The sequence below is a fragment of the Geotrypetes seraphini genome, chromosome 3, assembly GCF_902459505.1.
Source record: "Geotrypetes seraphini chromosome 3, aGeoSer1.1, whole genome shotgun sequence".
Lineage (NCBI taxonomy): Eukaryota > Metazoa > Chordata > Amphibia > Gymnophiona > Dermophiidae > Geotrypetes > Geotrypetes seraphini.
Genome location: NC_047086.1, coordinates 143,682,021 through 143,699,275, shown reverse-complemented (window position 1 = coordinate 143,699,275; position 17,255 = coordinate 143,682,021). Strand labels below are relative to the sequence as shown.

The following is a 17,255-nucleotide window of genomic DNA, read 5'->3' as shown; positions in this document are numbered from 1 at the left end:
GACGTGTCGATCAGACCTCCCAAGTCCCTTTCCTGGGAGGTCTCTCCAAGTACTGCCCCGGACATCCTGTATTCGTGCATGAGATTTTTGTTACCGACATGCATCACTTTACACTTTTCCACGTTGAACCTCATCTGCCATGTCGATGCCCATTCCTCGAGCCTGATTACATCACATTGCAGATCTTCACAATCCCCCTACATCTTCACTACTCTGAATAACTTTGTATCATCCGCAAATTTAATCACCTCACTCGTCGTACCTATGTCCGGATCGTTTATAAAGATGTTAAAGAGCACGGGTCCAAGCACTGAGCCCTGTGGCACCCCATTGACTCTTCCAGTCCGAGTATTGTCCATTTACCCCCACTCTCTGTTTCCTATACTCCAGCCAGTTTTTAATCCAGATCATAATTTCACCCTCGCTTCCATGGCTTGCAATTTTCCGAAGTAGTCGTTCATGCGGAACCTTTTCAAACGCCTTCTAAAAATCCAGATATACAAGGATCGCCCTTGTTTATCTGTCTGTTTACTCCCTCAAAAAAGTGCAGCAAGTTCATCAAACACGATCTGCCTTTGCTAAAACCGTGCTGACTGGTCCTCAACAGCCCGTGTCCATCAAGGTGATCAATGATGCTGTCCTTTATCAGTGACTCTACCATCTTTCCCGGTACCGAGGTCAGACTCACAGGTCTGTAGTTTCCCAGATCTCCCTTCGAACCTTTCTTGAAGATCGGCGTAACATTCGCCACCTTCCAGTCTTCACAGTGTAGAAGCAAGAATAAAGAAGATGGGAGGGATATAAGCGGGCAAGAGTGGGAAGCAATTATAAATAACTGCTAATTCATGGACCCCTCTTCCATCTGCCAGCAACATTCACCGGAATTTGAGGTATTTAACCTACTGTGATACTTCCCCTATTAAGTCTCTTCTTTATGTTTTAATACCCCCATACATTTATTTTGCCATAGTCCCCCAACTACATTAACCTCAGGTTTCCCAGGAGATTTGGTGCATTTAAGACTGACCACTTCTGCCTAATCTAATCTAATCTAAACCTTAAGTTTATATACCGCATCATCTCCATGAGAATGGAGCTCGACACAGTTTACAAGAACTTAAAATAGTGGGTAGAGAAGAAGAAAAAGGATTACATGAACTTATGTGTAGAAGGGGGGAGAGAAAGGGGGGAAGGATAGAGCTACAATTTGCTGAAAAGCCAGGTTTTCAGTTTTTTGCGGAATAATTGAAGGGAGCTCAGGTTCTGCAGCGGGGTGGTGAGGTTGTTCCAAAGACCTGTGATTTTGAAGAGAAGGGATTTTCCCAGTTTGCCTGAATAGTGGATGCCGCATGGAGAGGGGAAGGCTAGTTTAAGCCTTTGGGCAGTTCTGGAGGAGTCGGGACTGGAGGAGTTGAAAGACAGTGGGATAAGAGGAGGCAGGATTCCGTGAATGATCTTGAAAGCCAGGCAGGAACATTTGAAATGGATTCTGGAGATTATTGGGAGCCAATGAAGTTTGGCAAGGAGTGGGGAGGCATGGTCAGACTTGCGTTTTGAGAAGATCAGTTTGGCTGCAGTATTCTGGATTAGCTGGAGTCTTAGAATACTTTTTTTTGATAGATTTAAGTAGATGGCGTTGCAGTAATCTAGTTTGGAGAGGATGATGGATTGGACAAGGATGGCATGGCTGAAGTAGGATCTAGCTTTCCTCAGCATGTGAAGGCTGAAAAAGCATGATTTTGCCAAGGAGTTGAGGTGGTCATTGAGGGAGAGAGAGGAATCGATAGTGATACCAAGGACCTTGCATGAGAACTCGAGCTGTAGTGTATCGCCTGTGGGTAGTGTGAAAAGTGTGGGCAGGTGATCGAATTTTGGGCCGAGCCAGAGTAGTTTTGTTTTAGATTAATTTAGTTTCATCTGTACCGAGAGGGACCAGGCACGGAGTCTCATTATGCAAGCTGTAATGTTTTCGTGGAGGTTGGTGAGGTTCTGGTCAGTCTCAAGGATGTCATCTGCATAAGTGTAGATTGTTTCCAGGGGGGATAGTTGAAAGAGTTTCAGGGAGGACATGTAGATGTTAAAGAGAATAGGGGAAAGGGGTGATCCTTGAGGGACACCGCAAGATGGAGTCCAAGGAGTGGACATGGTGCTATTTGTGTTGACGGTGTAGGAACGGGAGCGTAAGAAGTTTGAGAACCATATTAGGACGGTGGAGTCGATTCCAATCTCGGAAAGTTGGTAAAGTAGTATGTTGTGATGGACGACATCAAAAGCAGCGGAAAGATCGAATTGTAGTAGGACAGCGAATTTGTTACGTGAGTGTAGTTGTTGTACCTTTGAAATTAGGGAAACTAGGAGGGATTCAGTGCTAAAGCAGGGTCTGAAGCCATGTTGGTAGGGGTGAAGAATGGAGAATCTCTCGAGATAGGAGGAGAGCTGGGTAGCAACTATGGTTTCTAGAAGTTTGGTAAGTAGAGGGATATTTGCTATGGGACGGTAGTTTGATAGTAGGGAGGGGTCGAGATCGGCTTTTTTCAGAATAGGTGACAAGGCAATGTGGCCCATTTTTGTGGAGAACAAGCCTGATAGTAGAGCAGAGTTAATGAGTCTCGTAAGGGAGGAGATGGCCTGTGCAGGAATGTTTTCATAATACTCTGTATTAGGATTGCCTACATTACTCAAGTTGCTCCTTTAAAAAAAAAAACCCACCACTACACAACACAGAGAGAGATAAGGGGAGCAAGAGAGGCAAGAGACCTGCAGCAGGCACCAATCTTGACCGGTCAACAGATGATCATGAGGCTAAGAGGAGTTGCAACTGGCACAGGCATGCCACAGGAATAAATATACAAAAGAGACCTTGCATGCATTCCAGTTGAGCAGAGAGGCAGATCCTTTCTCAGCAGCTGCACAAAAAAAATTATTAAGTATAGCATGTGGGTGGCAAGACAAAAGCGCGCAATTGCGAAGACAACTCAGCATTTGTCTGCACTTGCACACTAATGACTATGAACCCAGTATGTGGCATATTTCCCTTCTACAAAAAAAAAAAAAAAAGACTTTTTCTAATCTGAGAAATAATTTTCATCTCCTGCGGGCTTCTTTGACTGGGTAACGGGGAAGCTGGATATAGGGGAGTCCCTGGACATCGTGTACCTGAACTTTAGCAAAGCATTCGATAGCGTACCACACCGCAGGTTACTGAGCAAGATGAGTTCTATAGGATTAGGTAACACATTGACAAAATGGGTTGGGAGCTGGCTTGGAGGTAGGCTCCAAAGGGTGGTGGTGAACGGCACCCCCTCCGAAATGACGGAGGTGATTAGTGGAGTACCACAGGGCTCAGTCTTGGGCCCAATCCTATTCAACATCTTTATAAGAGACTTGGCAGAAGGGCTTCGAGGTAAAATAACATTATTCGCCGATGACGCCAAACTGAGTAATGTAGTGGGCAAATGCACAACAGACGAAGATTCAGTGCCCGACAACATGATGCACGACCTACTCCTACTGGAGTGATGGTCTAGGACATGGCAACTCAACTTCAATGCCAAAAAATGCAAAGTTATGCACCTGGGCAGCCAGAATCCATGCAAGTCTTATACCCTTAATGGCGAGATCCTAGCAAAAACGGTAACAGAACGAGACTTGGGGGTAATCGTCAGTGAGGACATGAAGTCTGCCAATCAAGTGGAGCAGGCTTCGTCCAAGGCAAGACAAATCATGGGCTGCATACGAAGGGGTTTCGTCAGTCGTAAGGCGGAAGTCATTATGCCATTGTATAGATCCATGGTGAGGCCCCACCTGGAATACTGTGTGCAATTCTGGAGGCCGCATTATCACAAGGATGTGCTGAGACTGGAGTCGGTGCAAAGAATGGCCACCCGGATGGTCTCGGGACTCAAGGATCTACCATACGAAAAACGGCTTTACAAATTACAGCTATACTCACTCGAGGAGCGCAGAGAGAGGGGGGACATGATCGAGACGTTCAAGTATCTTACGGGCCGCATCGAGGCGGAGGAAGATATCTTCTTTTTCAAGGGTCCCACGACAACAAGAGGACATCCGTTGAAAATCAGGGGTGGGAAACTACGAGGTGACACCAGGAAATTCTTTTTCACTGAGAGTGGTTGATCGCTGGAATAGTCTTCCACTACAGGTGATTGAGGCCAGCAGCGTGCCTGATTTTAAGGCCAAATGGGATCGGCACATGGGATCTATTCACAGGGCAAAGGTAGGGGAGGGACATTAAGGTGGGCAGACTAGATGGGCCGTGGGCCCTTATCTGCCATCTATTTCTATGTTTCTATGTTTGGAAGCTGTGCTGTCCCGTCTGCAACATTTTCAAACTGGCTCTAGCTGCCCACTGCCAAGTGTGCTCTCTGCTGTTCCACTTCCAAAGAGTTCCACGACATGTTCCCTACCCTTGACAAGAACAAAGAGCTTTAGATACAACAAAGGTGCCTTTCACATTGGACACACAGCACGTGCATCCCCTCAGACAAGCAGCACAAATCAGAGAAGCCTATATGTCTTGAGGCTGGCACAGTTACTGAGCAATGCCATTGAGGGAGGGAGCCTTTTTCTGTCAGTAAGACCTTCAATAGAAGGCTGCAGAAAGGCATCATTCTTTTTACAACTGGTAAGAGGCCACAGCTGGCCAGAGGTTGCTTCATGCATGAAACAAAGAAGTAAACTAACTAAAAGTCCAGCAAATCTCTTTAGAGGTGAAATCAAACTGAACCATTCCCACCCATACACTAGCAGCTTTCAGCAGCTCAAAGTAACTGTCACTTAGAAGCATGACCAAAATTAAATACATTTATTAATGTACTGGGATGTATTTATTGCCTTTTTGAAGAAAATCACCCAAGGCAGTATTCACAAGATCAACCTGGACATAGGCAATAGACAATTTCAAAATAACAAAATATTCAAATATTCATATTATGGTATAGTATACTTCTTACAATGCCAGCACAGGGGTCACGTGACGCTAGCGCGCTGAACGGACGTGGGTAGATCGAGCTCCGCTCCCTCCCCCAGAAACCGCCGCAAAACTTGCAGTTAGTCGGCGCATACCGTGCTGAATTTATCTTTTTCATTTCGGGCTCTCTCCTGCTTCCACGTGGGCGCTTCGGCGGCGCGCAGATCAGCCGCGATCGGCCGGCATGCCGATACGGACCCCGAGGCCTGGTAAAGAGAGGTCAGTTAAGCCCGAAAAAATGGCGGCCCCCAGCCCGATCTCGGCAGCAGCGTCCCAGCACGAGGCAGACATGCAAGTCTCAGTCTGCCATCTTTCTAAACTGCTGGACGAAAAGCTGTCAAAACTGCATGCTCTGCTGGAAGAAGTAAAAGACAGCATTACAGGTCACGCTGCGTGCCTCCAGCAGGCTGAGGAGCGAATCTCGGCACAGGAAGACCGAGCAGACACAGCGGATGGGCGTTTGGCGGCCTTGGAAGCAAAAATCCAGCAGCTGGATGATCGGGCTGAGGAGGCTGAAAACCGCAGCCGTCTAAATAACTTGCGGCTCATAGGGGTGCCGGAAGCGGTCCGGGACACTGAGCTAGGAGACTTGGTGGCCACGTGGTTGCCTCAAGCCCTGGGACTCACAGCTTCCCTGGGCCCGGTGCATGTAGAACGGGTACACCGCATTGGAGCGCCACGCGCTAAGGGAGCCAGACCACGTCCTGTTATAGCCCGATTTCTCAACTATGCGATTAAGGCCCGCATCTTGGAGGCATACAGACGAGCCCGCTCCCTGGATTACAACGGCACCAAGCTTCTGCTCTTTCAGGACTTCTCCATCCTGCTCTCGGAGAAACGAAGGGCTTTGGCGCCCTACTGCACGCAGCTTCATGCCAGAGGGATTAAATTCACTCTTCAATATCCTGCTAAGGTGCGCATTCAAACCAACACCGGCGTGGTCATGATGGATACTCCAGCAGCGCTTCGTTCATACCTGGAAGGACTGCCGGCTCCTGGAGGGATCTGAAGTTGGTGCTGGCCTGATTGACATATCGTTTTGCCCACCAGGGAGGTAGCGGGCTTTCTCCCTGCTGTCGGGGCAGGGATGATATCCTTTGGCCGGGGCCTGCAGAGAGATGGACGCTGGCAGCCTCTGGACTGTGGCTCCTGGACTTACACACCCCATGGCCATCTTCCTGCCACCTGTACCCGTTGAGCCCCTTACGTGGGATCCGGGTCTGTTTCATTGTACAGGGGGTATGACTCTCCTCCTCTGCAGCCTGCTGTGAAGTCCGAGGCGGGCGTTCTGTTTGTAGCCACATTTGCAGAGAGTGTTTGTTTACTTTTGTTGTTCTTGTGCTGACTATATAGATATCATGCTGCACTTTGTTTTCTGGGGGAAGGGGGTGCGGGGCACTGGTTCCGGGATGGATAGAGTGATGGAAGGTAGGTCAGTTTGGAGGGGGGGTTGCTGGGAGGTGGGGGGGGGTATGATTGGGGATGTATGCGTGGAGTCTCGAGAGCACGGGTATTTATGTATTTCCTTCATTTGCCAATACATGATCCCCTTGATGCTGTGCAGGGGGAGGGCCTTGCTGGGGGGCTCTTCTACCTCCATCACTATCTGACTGTCTTTTCTGCTCCTGTCATTCCAGGCTGGGTGGACAATGGTTAATCTAAAATTTTCATCCCTTAATGTGGATGGGATCCACTCCCCGGTCAAACGGAAGAAAATACTTTCCTGGTTCCGCAGGGAACGTATCGATATTGCTTTCCTACAAGAGACCCATCTCACAAATGTAGAACACGAAAAACTTAGGAGGGATTGGGTGGGTGAGGTGTACTACTCTTCTTACAACACTCGTCAGAGGGGGGTGGCCATTTTGGTCCATAAACAACTCCCGTTTCAATTGCATAAGGTTATCCAGGACAAAGAGGGCCGATATGTCATAGTGCTGGGAGAGCTCTGGGGATGGCAATACTTATTTTGTAATGTATATGCCCCTAACATATATAATCACTGTTTTTTCTCGGGGTTGATGTCGCGGCTGGCACAGTACCCGGGTTACCAAATCCTCATGGGGGCGACTAACATAACGGCGGATCCTTCCCAAGATTGTGCGCCAGCTAAACGCCTCCCTAAGGACCATATGGGTAAAGGAGTTAACTTTTTGACCACGCAGTTAGGACTTTTAGATATTTGGCGCCTCTTCCACCCCACAGAGTGTACTTACACGTTTTACTCCAATCCTCACAATCTTTACACTCGTCTTGACTACTTCTTGCTCTCTCCCACGCTGCTGCCCATTGTTTGTGCTATGGAGATAGAGGACGTTCCTCTTTCCGATAACTCCCCTGTGACGCTATCCCTTCAAATTACAGCTGACTCTTCGGCTCGGACGTGGCGTTTCCTGGGATACCTCTTTAAAGATCTTGGTTTTCGTAGATACCTTAGGGAAAAATGGCTGGATTACTACAATACCAATTCTGATCCTGACATTGATCCTGGGCTGTTCTGGGAGGCTTCCAAGGCAGTATTATGGGGTTTCGTTATCGCGTATGTCGCGGGGAAGAAAAAGAAATTGGAAGCAGAATTGCTGTTGCTGTCGGGCGAGTTCCAACAGCTGCGGAGGCGCCACCAAGGGACCCTGCAGGAGACTGATCGTATCCGCTTACGTACACTTAGACAACAGATAGATACGATTCTCTCAAAGCGAGCGGAGAGGGACCTGTATTTTCGTCGCTATAATTTACATCGGTGGGGGGGGGGGAGAGCTGGGAGGCTGATGGCGCACTTGGTCCACCCCTATCGTAAGCGACAAGTCATCACGGCTATTACCAACACGCAGGGTCACACAGATACGACTGAAGCACACATACATCATCAATTTGTGTCGGGGATCTGTATGCTGAGCGGCCCTCGACGGACATGGATAGAGATCGCTTTTTCAGTGATATCGTCCTTCCACGGCTCCAACCGACTCAAGTTCAGGCTCTGAGTGCTCCCATAACTCATCTTGAGGTGGAATTGGGTATTAAAGACCTTAAATTGACCAAATCACCTGGGCCGGATGGTTACGGACCGGAATACTACAAGATTTTGTCTGACGTTATATCTGACCCTCTGGCGGCTGCCTTTAATTCATTGCACTCCCAAAAAGGTGTGGACCGCTACAATCTGGCACATGTAGTTTTATTACCCAAGCCGGGTAAGGACCCAGGTGGGCTCATATAGGCCCATATCGCTACTTAATCAAGACGCAAAACTGCTTGCTGCGTTACTTGCTAAACGCCTGAACGTCTATCTCCACCTCCTTATCCAAGTAGATCAGGTAGGCTTCGTGCCTGGCAGATATGCCTCTATGAATCTCACGAGAGCTTTGATGGCCATTTATTCTCGAAGAGGGGGAAATAACCAGGCGGCTATAGTGGGCCTTGATATGGAGAAGGCGTTTGATAGCATATCTTGGACTTACCTCTTCTGGGTTATGGGGCACAATGGGTTGGAAGGCACGTTTGTGGACTGGGTGCGTGGTCTTTATTTTCTGCCTCAGGCTAAGCTTCTTATTAATGGACAACTTACTTCTTCCTTTCCGCTTGCACGAGGTACTCGCCAGGGGTGCCCTTTGTCCCCGCTACTTTTTCTTCTGGCTACTGAACCCTTGGCGGTTAAAATTCGATCTCATCCTTCTCTTCTCGGTATTAAGGTTGGAGCCAAGGAAAGTCGCATCAATCTATTTGCGAACGATATCCTGTTATATTTGGAAAACGCACCCTTACACTTACCGGAGGCTCTCTCTCTTGTTCAAGATTTCTGGAATGTCTCGGGACTTAGGGTTAATTGTGCCAAATCGGAACTCTTGCCTCTGGCTTCTCATAGACATGAGCAATGGCATGACGCTTTACCGATTCCGCCGGTTCGGAAACCCATGCGATACCTTGGCGTTTATTTGAGCACCCAATCTCATCTTCTTTATCAGTACAATGTTCTCCATCATATTGAGGCTATCCGTGCTCTATGCGAGAAGTGGAAGGATTTACCCATCTCCCTATGGGGCCGCGCGGTGTTATTCAAAATGGTGCTCTTGCCGAAGCTTTTATATCCGCTTCAAACGATTCCGCTTTGGATTCTGAATAAGGATGTCCAAATCTTTCGGTCTATTCTTCTTTCTTTCCTGTGGCGCAAAAGACGGGCTCGCATCAGTTTTGCTACTTTATCCCTAGACTCTGGGCAAGGAGGCCTAGATCTCCCTGATATTCGCAGGTATAACGTTGCTTCCCTGATGCGCTTTGTCCATGAGGGTATCTATGGCCACTATAGGTATTCACCATCGGGATGGATCCAGGCGTGGTGTGCTCCTCATTCCTTTGTATCTTTATTGCATTTGTCCCCCCGGTCTATTCCGGGGGTGGATTCCCGATTCCCTCTCCTGAAACCGCTACACCGGGCGTGGTGGTGGTGGTGGCGGAAGGAGCAGGGGCGGGCCCCACAGGCTTCTCCTTTCTTGCCCCTGGTGGGTAATGTAGACTTCCTCCCGGGGATGGGTACCACAGGGTTTCAATTGTGGGACTCCCGGGGCTGTGTCAGCTTGTGACATCTCTCTGATGAGACCTCGGGGACTTTCCCCACGTTTTCACTCCTCCAGACCCGATGGGATCTCCCGGCTTTGCATTTCTGGGCCTATTTGCAAGCCAGACATTACTATTTTTCCCTTAACCGTCAGTGGGGAGAGAGACCTGGGCACTGGGGAAATTGGACTCTTACTTGGCACTCTTACCTTCTCAGACAAATACCTTATCCACTTGGTATAGGCTACTCAAAAATGCGCTTCCCCCCCCTCTTATCTGCCTAGGATTGTGGCCCAGTGGTCTCGTGATTTAGCTCTTGATTTCACCGAGACCCAATTTCTGGAATTTTTTACTAACCTTATTCAATTCACAGGATCAATGGACCTTAGGGAAATGCAATTTAAGATATTACATCGGACCTACATCTCTAGGGCTCAGGGACATGACATGGGTTTATGGGATGATGACATTTGCTCTCATTGTCGGAGAGCAAGGGGCACCCTACTGCACATGTTTTTGGAGTGCCCCCATGCGGCTTTATGGCTCCAGGTTCTCCCTTTTCTTGAGGGCCTCACCGGCCGAACCATTCCCCGGTCTTATGGCCTCTTATTGTTGGGTGACATGGGGGACGTATCCGCCGCAGGCTTTACCAAACCGTATCAGAAGTTTTTGTACACAGCACTATTAATGGTGAAGAAGCTGTTGCTCTTACATTGAGTAGGGCCTGAGTCCGCATCCTTCACTCACTGGCTCCACTACATGCGGGAGCTAGCTGCTTTTGAAATTCAATCCCATGCGGCATCTACTGGAAGTGATAGGGTAGTATATGTTTCCCTGTGGAGAGCATTTCAAGTTGCGGCTGACTCCGCAGCTCCCAGAGCCCTGCCTTAAATATGGTCCCTTTTAGGTATGGGCGGCTCCTTGTTTGGGGCTTCCACCGTCCTACTTGACCGGCGACTCTCGAGCTCGGTTGATTGTGGTATGTTTGTGGAGTGCTAGGTGGGTGGCTGTTGTGAACTGTGTGGATTGATTGTGCTGGATAGTTATGTCTGTTGGATGGATGGGTGATTGAGGGGTGAGGGGTTTCTACTAATGACAAAAATGTTTTTGCAGTCTTTATTATCTTAAGGAGGGTGCTTTCGGGGGCGCCTTTTGAGACTCGTTTTTGGCGAGATTCTTCCCTTTCATTCCATCGATTGTGTGTTCATTCATGCCGGATGTTATGATTACACCTCCTCTGCTATGAAGCACCTGTATTTCCTACTGTTTTGCTTTGTTGTTATACCTGTTATGTGGTCGTATGTCAGACCACGGTTGTGTGTATTTGACTGCTTTTACAATAAAAATTATATTAAAAAAAAAAAAAACAATGCCAGCACAACATGCAATAAAACATCTTAATAGGTAGCATATAGGGTATAAACTGAGGTGAAACAAAGGCAGAATAACAGGCATTAGATAGAAAATAAGGGGGACTAAATATTGCACATGGAGTTAGAAAGGTGCATGAATATAATCTTAGCTAGGGAAGGAGTAGATAAGTTCTGCTTCAGTTTGTGTAGCTCATGTTAATCAGAGTTGGTGAAAGGATTTCTGGGACCCTGCAACCTATAAATCAGCACCTTCTTCATTCATTAACATTAACACCAGGTCACACACACACACTCTTTTACAACTCTATTCACATGATGCTACTACAAAAGGTTACAGCCACTTAACTTTTTGGAGCAAATTCTATAAACAGTGTCCCGATTTTAGGCAGCTTAGCACTGCCTAAAAACCAATCGGGGAGCACTCTTTCGGAATAAAACTCCTGAGGCAGGCCGCCTGCATTATAGGCACCTCCGGGAACTTAGTGAGGTGCGTAGGGCTGCCTTACCTCGCTTAAGGCTAGGCGTGGGAATGGTTTTGTCTGGAAGTGGCCTTAGGCGAGCTTAGGCAGCCCTAGGCCAGTGGAAGGCGCTAGAAATGTATATTTCTGGTGCCTTCAAGTAAATGTGGCCTCGGAACTGATCGGCAAGGGAACCTCCCTGCCTGGTAAGTTCAGCAGCTGTGGCAGGGACCCCCCTGTGAAGTCTTCCTGTAGGAGGGATGTCCAGTTCCTCATGCTGGGACCCCTGAAGCCTTCCCCCCCTCCCAGCCCCAAATGTCTGCGGCAGGAGGAGTGCCCAATTCCTCCTGCCACCACCACTGACACATTCTCTGGCAGGAGGGATGCCCAGTCCCTCCTGCTGGACACCTCCCACCCCCCAGTAATGTCTGTGCCCAGGAGGGACCACCACCCCCCACCCCACCCCCGCAAAAGTAGACTGCCAACCCCCCAGCAGGAACCTACCCAGCCCAGCTGGAAACCCCCACCCCGACTAGCCCAGCAGGACCCTAGCCCAGCCGAAACCTCCCTCTACCTTTAGTAGTTGGCTGGATGAATGGGTGCTTCCTCTGGCCGGCCGGCCTTCATCTGAATAACAGGCCTGTCCTTTCCCGGTGCATTACGGGATGCGCTGGGAGTGGCCAAAGATTCCGACTGGCCAGATCCCTTAGGCTCCTCCTTTGTTACTAAAATCTCCTTGTTGCTCACAGCTGACAGACTTTAGGAAAGACACTTTATAAGGTACATGAGGGGAGGAGGCTGAGAGACTATGAGAGATGCCAGACTGTTGGTGGGAGAAGAATGAAAGCAAGAAATAGAGATTCAGACTGTGGGGAAAGGGGTGGATAGCTGGGCAGCACACTCACTAAAAAGGCCCTGAGGAGAACGCCGAAGTGGAGTTTAGAGATTCCTGCCAGCTACAGCTAGGGCATGTTGCTGCTAAGTGGCCTGAGCCCAATGTAGGTGGGCCCCTGCTTACCTGTGGCTGCCTATCTGGACTCCCCACAAATTCTAGAATTTGGGAAGATAGTTTTACGCTTGCTACTGTTTAGTTTCTGTTACCGTGATATTCTCCTAGGAATATAGAATAACCCAGTGTTCTTCAACCTTTTTACACCCGTGGACCGGCAGAAATAAAAGAATTATTTTGTGGACCGGCAAACTACTAAGACCGAAATAAAAAAAACACATTTTCGCCCCGTCTCCGCAAGCTCGGTCCCCACAAACCATCTGATCCCATCTGCACAAGCCTCAGTTATGATTTTATGTTGAACGTATTTTATTAAAGTATAAAAAGAAACAATATTCTGTACAATTGTCATTTTATAAATATAAATATTCAGAGCAAGGACCAACAAAACCCCTGTCTCCCCTCCCCTTCACATATATCCCCTCTACTATCAAGAAAACTGAACAAGCCAAATTATTACAGAATGCTACACAGAAATATCATGCTAACAGAATACTGCAGTCACACATGATAGGAATAGTGTTAGGCTTTGCAGTCCCCTGTTATGTCTCTAGCAGGATATATATTTCAAATCTGATATATTGTAATGATAAAATAGAAATAAAATGATTTTTTCTACCTTTTGTGGTCTCTGCTTTCATCTTCTTTCCACTCTTCCTTCCAGCGTCTGCCCTTTCCATCCACTGTCTGGCCTCTCCCCCTTCCATATGTATCTGACTTCTTTCTATGCCCCTCTCCCCTTTCCATCCAGCCTGTGCCTCCTCTCTCCTTTTTACATCATTCATTCCAGCTTCACTGCTTTCTTCATTTTTATCTCTCCTACACCAGATCTAGCATCTTTATCCCTCTCTCATTTCTCTGCTGACCCCCTTTCCAGCATCAATCTCTCTCTACTTTCTCATTCCTGTCTCTCCCCTTTCCCTCCTCTAATCTCCCTGCCAGCTGTTTCCTTCCTTTTTTCCTTCTCCCTTCCCTCCTTCCCCCTATCCAACAGTAGCTCTCTTCCCATCCCTTTCCCTCTTCCCCTCCCAGCAGCATCTCTCTTTCTACCTCCCTCCAGGTGCAGTAGCAGCTCTCCCTTTATCCAGCAGCTTCCCAGCCTCCAACAGTAGCTTCCTCTCCTTCCAGCAGCTCTCAGTACTTACCTGCAGCAGTGATTTCCTTAGGCAGCCTTGGGTCCGTTGCAGCCTCTGAGGAAAGGGGAAGTTGCCAAAGTGAATCACTGCCCTGGTAAGTACAGAGCTGCTAGGAAAGGAGACAGCCACTGTTGAAGGCTCCCTATGATCTTACTCCTGTTGTGCCCTGCACATTCGCGACCCCCCCCCCCCCCCAAGCCGGCAAAAACAGCTTTGCACTGCAGGCCCTGCCGCCCAAGACGAGCCGGAGGCATTCTACCCGCCGCATCCTGCACGTGGGCAGACTCTCAGCACAGACGCTGCTGATGGCCCAATCCACACGCTGACCCCCCCGCGCACGCTGACCATCTCCCTTCTACCTGCACCTACCCCGGGGCCCTCTTCGGCAACTCGGCAGGGGCAGCGATCAAGACAGGCTGCCGACGTCGGGCATTCCCTCTCTGAGTCCCGTCTATTTTGTTTCAACTTCCTGTTTCCGCATAGGCGAGACTCACAGAGTGAATGCCTGACGTCAGCAGCCTGTCTTGATCGCCCGAGGCTGGAAGGAACAGAAGATTTCCGCGAACACCACCGGGGCAGGAAATTTAACAGCGTCCATCTTGCTGGCCCTGCGCGGACCGGCAGGAATTTTCTGCGGACCAGCGGTTGAAGAACTGTGGAATAACCAATGTCTTTGCTGCAGTTATTTGAATGCAGTACCTACAGATTTCCAGCAAACATATCCCAAACTTAGACATATTCAAAGAGATTTACTACACTGGAATCACTGGTGGATATTACTTAACTAACCACGTTTAACTGAGGCGCTCAAGCTTTTCCTTTAAAGCCTGTGCATTTTGAACTTGGGGGACCTGTGCTTCATCCATTCTCCATCCACTGTTGCATACCTGTATATGGAAATATTTTCAATCATTTCATTGGTCTCGGAATCCTGGAGTAAGATGCCCCTTGGGGAGACTGTCAGTGTAACTTTCTGGAATTTCTTGGCTTCAGCTCGGGCCTAAAGAAAGACACGTTGTGTAAAGGATAGCAGTCTTTGCCACAAACAGAAATTAATCATTTGCTTCCTAAAAAAAGAAAATGATTCATCTGCTAACAAAAATCAATCTGTTATTTTAATCATTTGGTTCAAATAGAGATTTCTTGCTTTTTTCCCTTGTCTTAGTGAGAATTTGACTTTCAATTCTGTTAATAGATGGGCAAGATGGCACAGACAATGGGGCTAGGAGATTACTAGATCAAAACGTTTAATTCCAGAGACAGATTACTGTGAAACACTAATTTCTGAGCAAAATTCCTTTTCTTTTAGATTCCTTTTTTTCAACCTTTTATCCTTTTGAATTCAGTGATCAGACTTTGTAGAGTATTATTTCTAGGAATCATGATCTCAGTTTGTGGTGAGGTCTTTCCAAGGGGATTATCTTGTAAGGTGGGAACCCAGTTGGCAGGTGAAAATGGAGATTGTCAAACTAGAAGACAAGGCCTGCACACTGCCAGGAAAGATCCTAAAGTTGCCAAGGCCATCTCTAGTTAGTGCTAGGGACTGATGCTAGTGAATTGTAGGAGGGTCTCCACAGCCTTAAGGACACAGAATATCAGATACCTGCAAGAAAAAGGAGTTAAAAGGGAGTTAACAGTTTCAGAAAAAAAGTGAATATGGTTACCAGAGTTTTCAATAGTGTCTGGCAGCACTATAGAAATATGTAGTAGTAGTTTTTAAAACCACATTATTTCACTTGAAGGTCAATGCGTATTGAGCAAACGAGTATGATAAAGGGCTCCTTTTACTAAGCTGCGTTAGGGCATTAATGTGCAGAATAGTTGTGCGCTGAATTGCCGCGTGCACTAGACCAGCATTGAGCTGGCGTTAGTTCTAACCACGTAGCATGTGGTAATATCCTGCGTGCACTAAAAAATGCTAGCGCACCTTAGTAAAAGGAGCCCAAAGCATCATCTTTTCTGAGAATCCTTCACTGGCAACCTATAGAGGCCAAGTGAGATTTAAGCTTTATATTTTGATTTTTGGCGTAATTCATGGTGTAACTCCTTTTCACCATGCATTTATGATAACAGATTTTCCAGGTGCAAATTTCTGTGCTTGCTTCTGAGAGACAAATGCACAGTAGTGAATAGTTTATTCTCCTATTAAGCAGCCTTAATTTGGAATTCTTTACCAACAGCTGTTAAACTGGAGATGAATTATGTGAGATTTAGAAATAAATTAAAACCCACTTGTTCAACAAATATCTTAAAGAATTTGTATTTGTATTCTCCTCCTTTCTATCTGGTCGATTTTTTTGTAATACACATTGAACCTCTTGAATGGCAATTATGGAATATAAGTGGATAGAAGTTATTATTATTATTATGTAACACATTCAATCTGTCTACATACATTCTTAATAAAAATGGCAGACGATTCTTCGCCGAGAGATTGAGTTTTGGAGATGAATATGGCAATTTTTTTTTTAACATGTTCATACAGGTGGAAACAGGAAGCAGTATTTTTGTGGGAACATATGAACATAAGAATTGCCGCTGCTGGGTCAGACCAGTGGTCCATTGTGCCCAGCAGTCCACTCACGCAGCGGCCATCAGGTCAAAGACCAGTGCTCCAAAATGAGTCCAGCCTCACCGGTGTACTTCCCAGTTTAGCAGGAACTTGTCCAGCTTAGTCTTGAAACCCTGGAGGGTGTTTTCCCCTACAACAGACTCCGGAAGAGCGTTCCAGCTCCCCAACACTCTCTGGGTGAAGAATAACTTCCTTACGTTTGTACGGAATCTATCCCCTTTCAACTTTAGAGAGTGCCCTCTCGTTCTCCCTACCTTGGAGAATGTGAACAGTCTGTCTTTATCTACTAAGTCTATTCCCTTCAGTATTTTGAATGTTTTGATCATGTCTCCTCTCAGTCTCCTCTTTTCAAGGGAGAAGAGGCCCAGTTTCTCCAATCTCTCACTGTACGGCAACTCTTCCAATATGAAACTAAGAAACTGTAAAAGAATACATATTGCATGTACCACGAAGGATTCCATTTTGTATTATCTGTAGTCTACACTAGGGACACTTTCACTGAAATGTGTGCTATTGAGTAGCAAGGCTATGTAAATACTCCATCCTACATTGCTATGGGTTAGACCACGGGTCCCCAAAATCCCTCCTTTCAATGCATATTCATTGGGGAAATCCTGAAAACCCAACTAGATTCAGCCCTCAAGAAGGGACTTTGGGAACCCCTGGGTTAGACCTTGGAAGGCCAAGCAGACAACTCTTGAACAGAAGTAGGTTGCATCAGTCAGGTCACATAGCACTAAAAAAAGGTCAAAAGCAATGCTTTCCCCTGACTAAATCTGCATTTGCAGTCCAAAATCCAGAATATTCCTTTGGTAAAAAATACTAAAGCCCTTTTTCTTGTAGAGACGCTGAAAGTTAGGCTGCGGTAGGCAGCCTGCCTGTTAAGCCCTCATGTCCATGAGAGCAGATTGCTTATGTATTGTGTATGAAGTCAGTGTTTAGTGGAGATGTACAGTGTGTGTAATAGAAAAGCTCCCAGAGTGCTTGGCTGCTCCTAGAGGGCTTGCTGCAGCCTGCAAGCAGCCCACCCTTCTCTTTGCCTCTGTGTGAGATCAGAATCCATTTTGTCAGAGAGCACATGGTTTAGAGCAGGACTTAGAGTAGGACTGTGCCCTCTTCTGATTTCACACATTGAATTTGACAGCTTCTAATTAATCACCATCTTC

The 17,255-nt window shown here is 47.2% G+C and overlaps 1 protein-coding gene across 3 annotated transcripts in view; it reads right to left on the bottom strand.

The window, feature by feature from the left end:
- Positions 1–17,255, bottom strand: part of LOC117356483 (low density lipoprotein receptor adapter protein 1-like) — an 83,931-nt gene that overhangs the window by 40,825 nt on the left and 25,851 nt on the right. For all 3 annotated transcript variants that reach the window (XM_033935730.1, XM_033935732.1, XM_033935731.1), the window contains one exon: positions 14,405–14,517. In XM_033935730.1, coding sequence (XP_033791621.1) covers positions 14,405–14,517 — 113 coding nt within the window. The remainder of the gene's footprint in view (positions 1–14,404; positions 14,518–17,255) is intronic.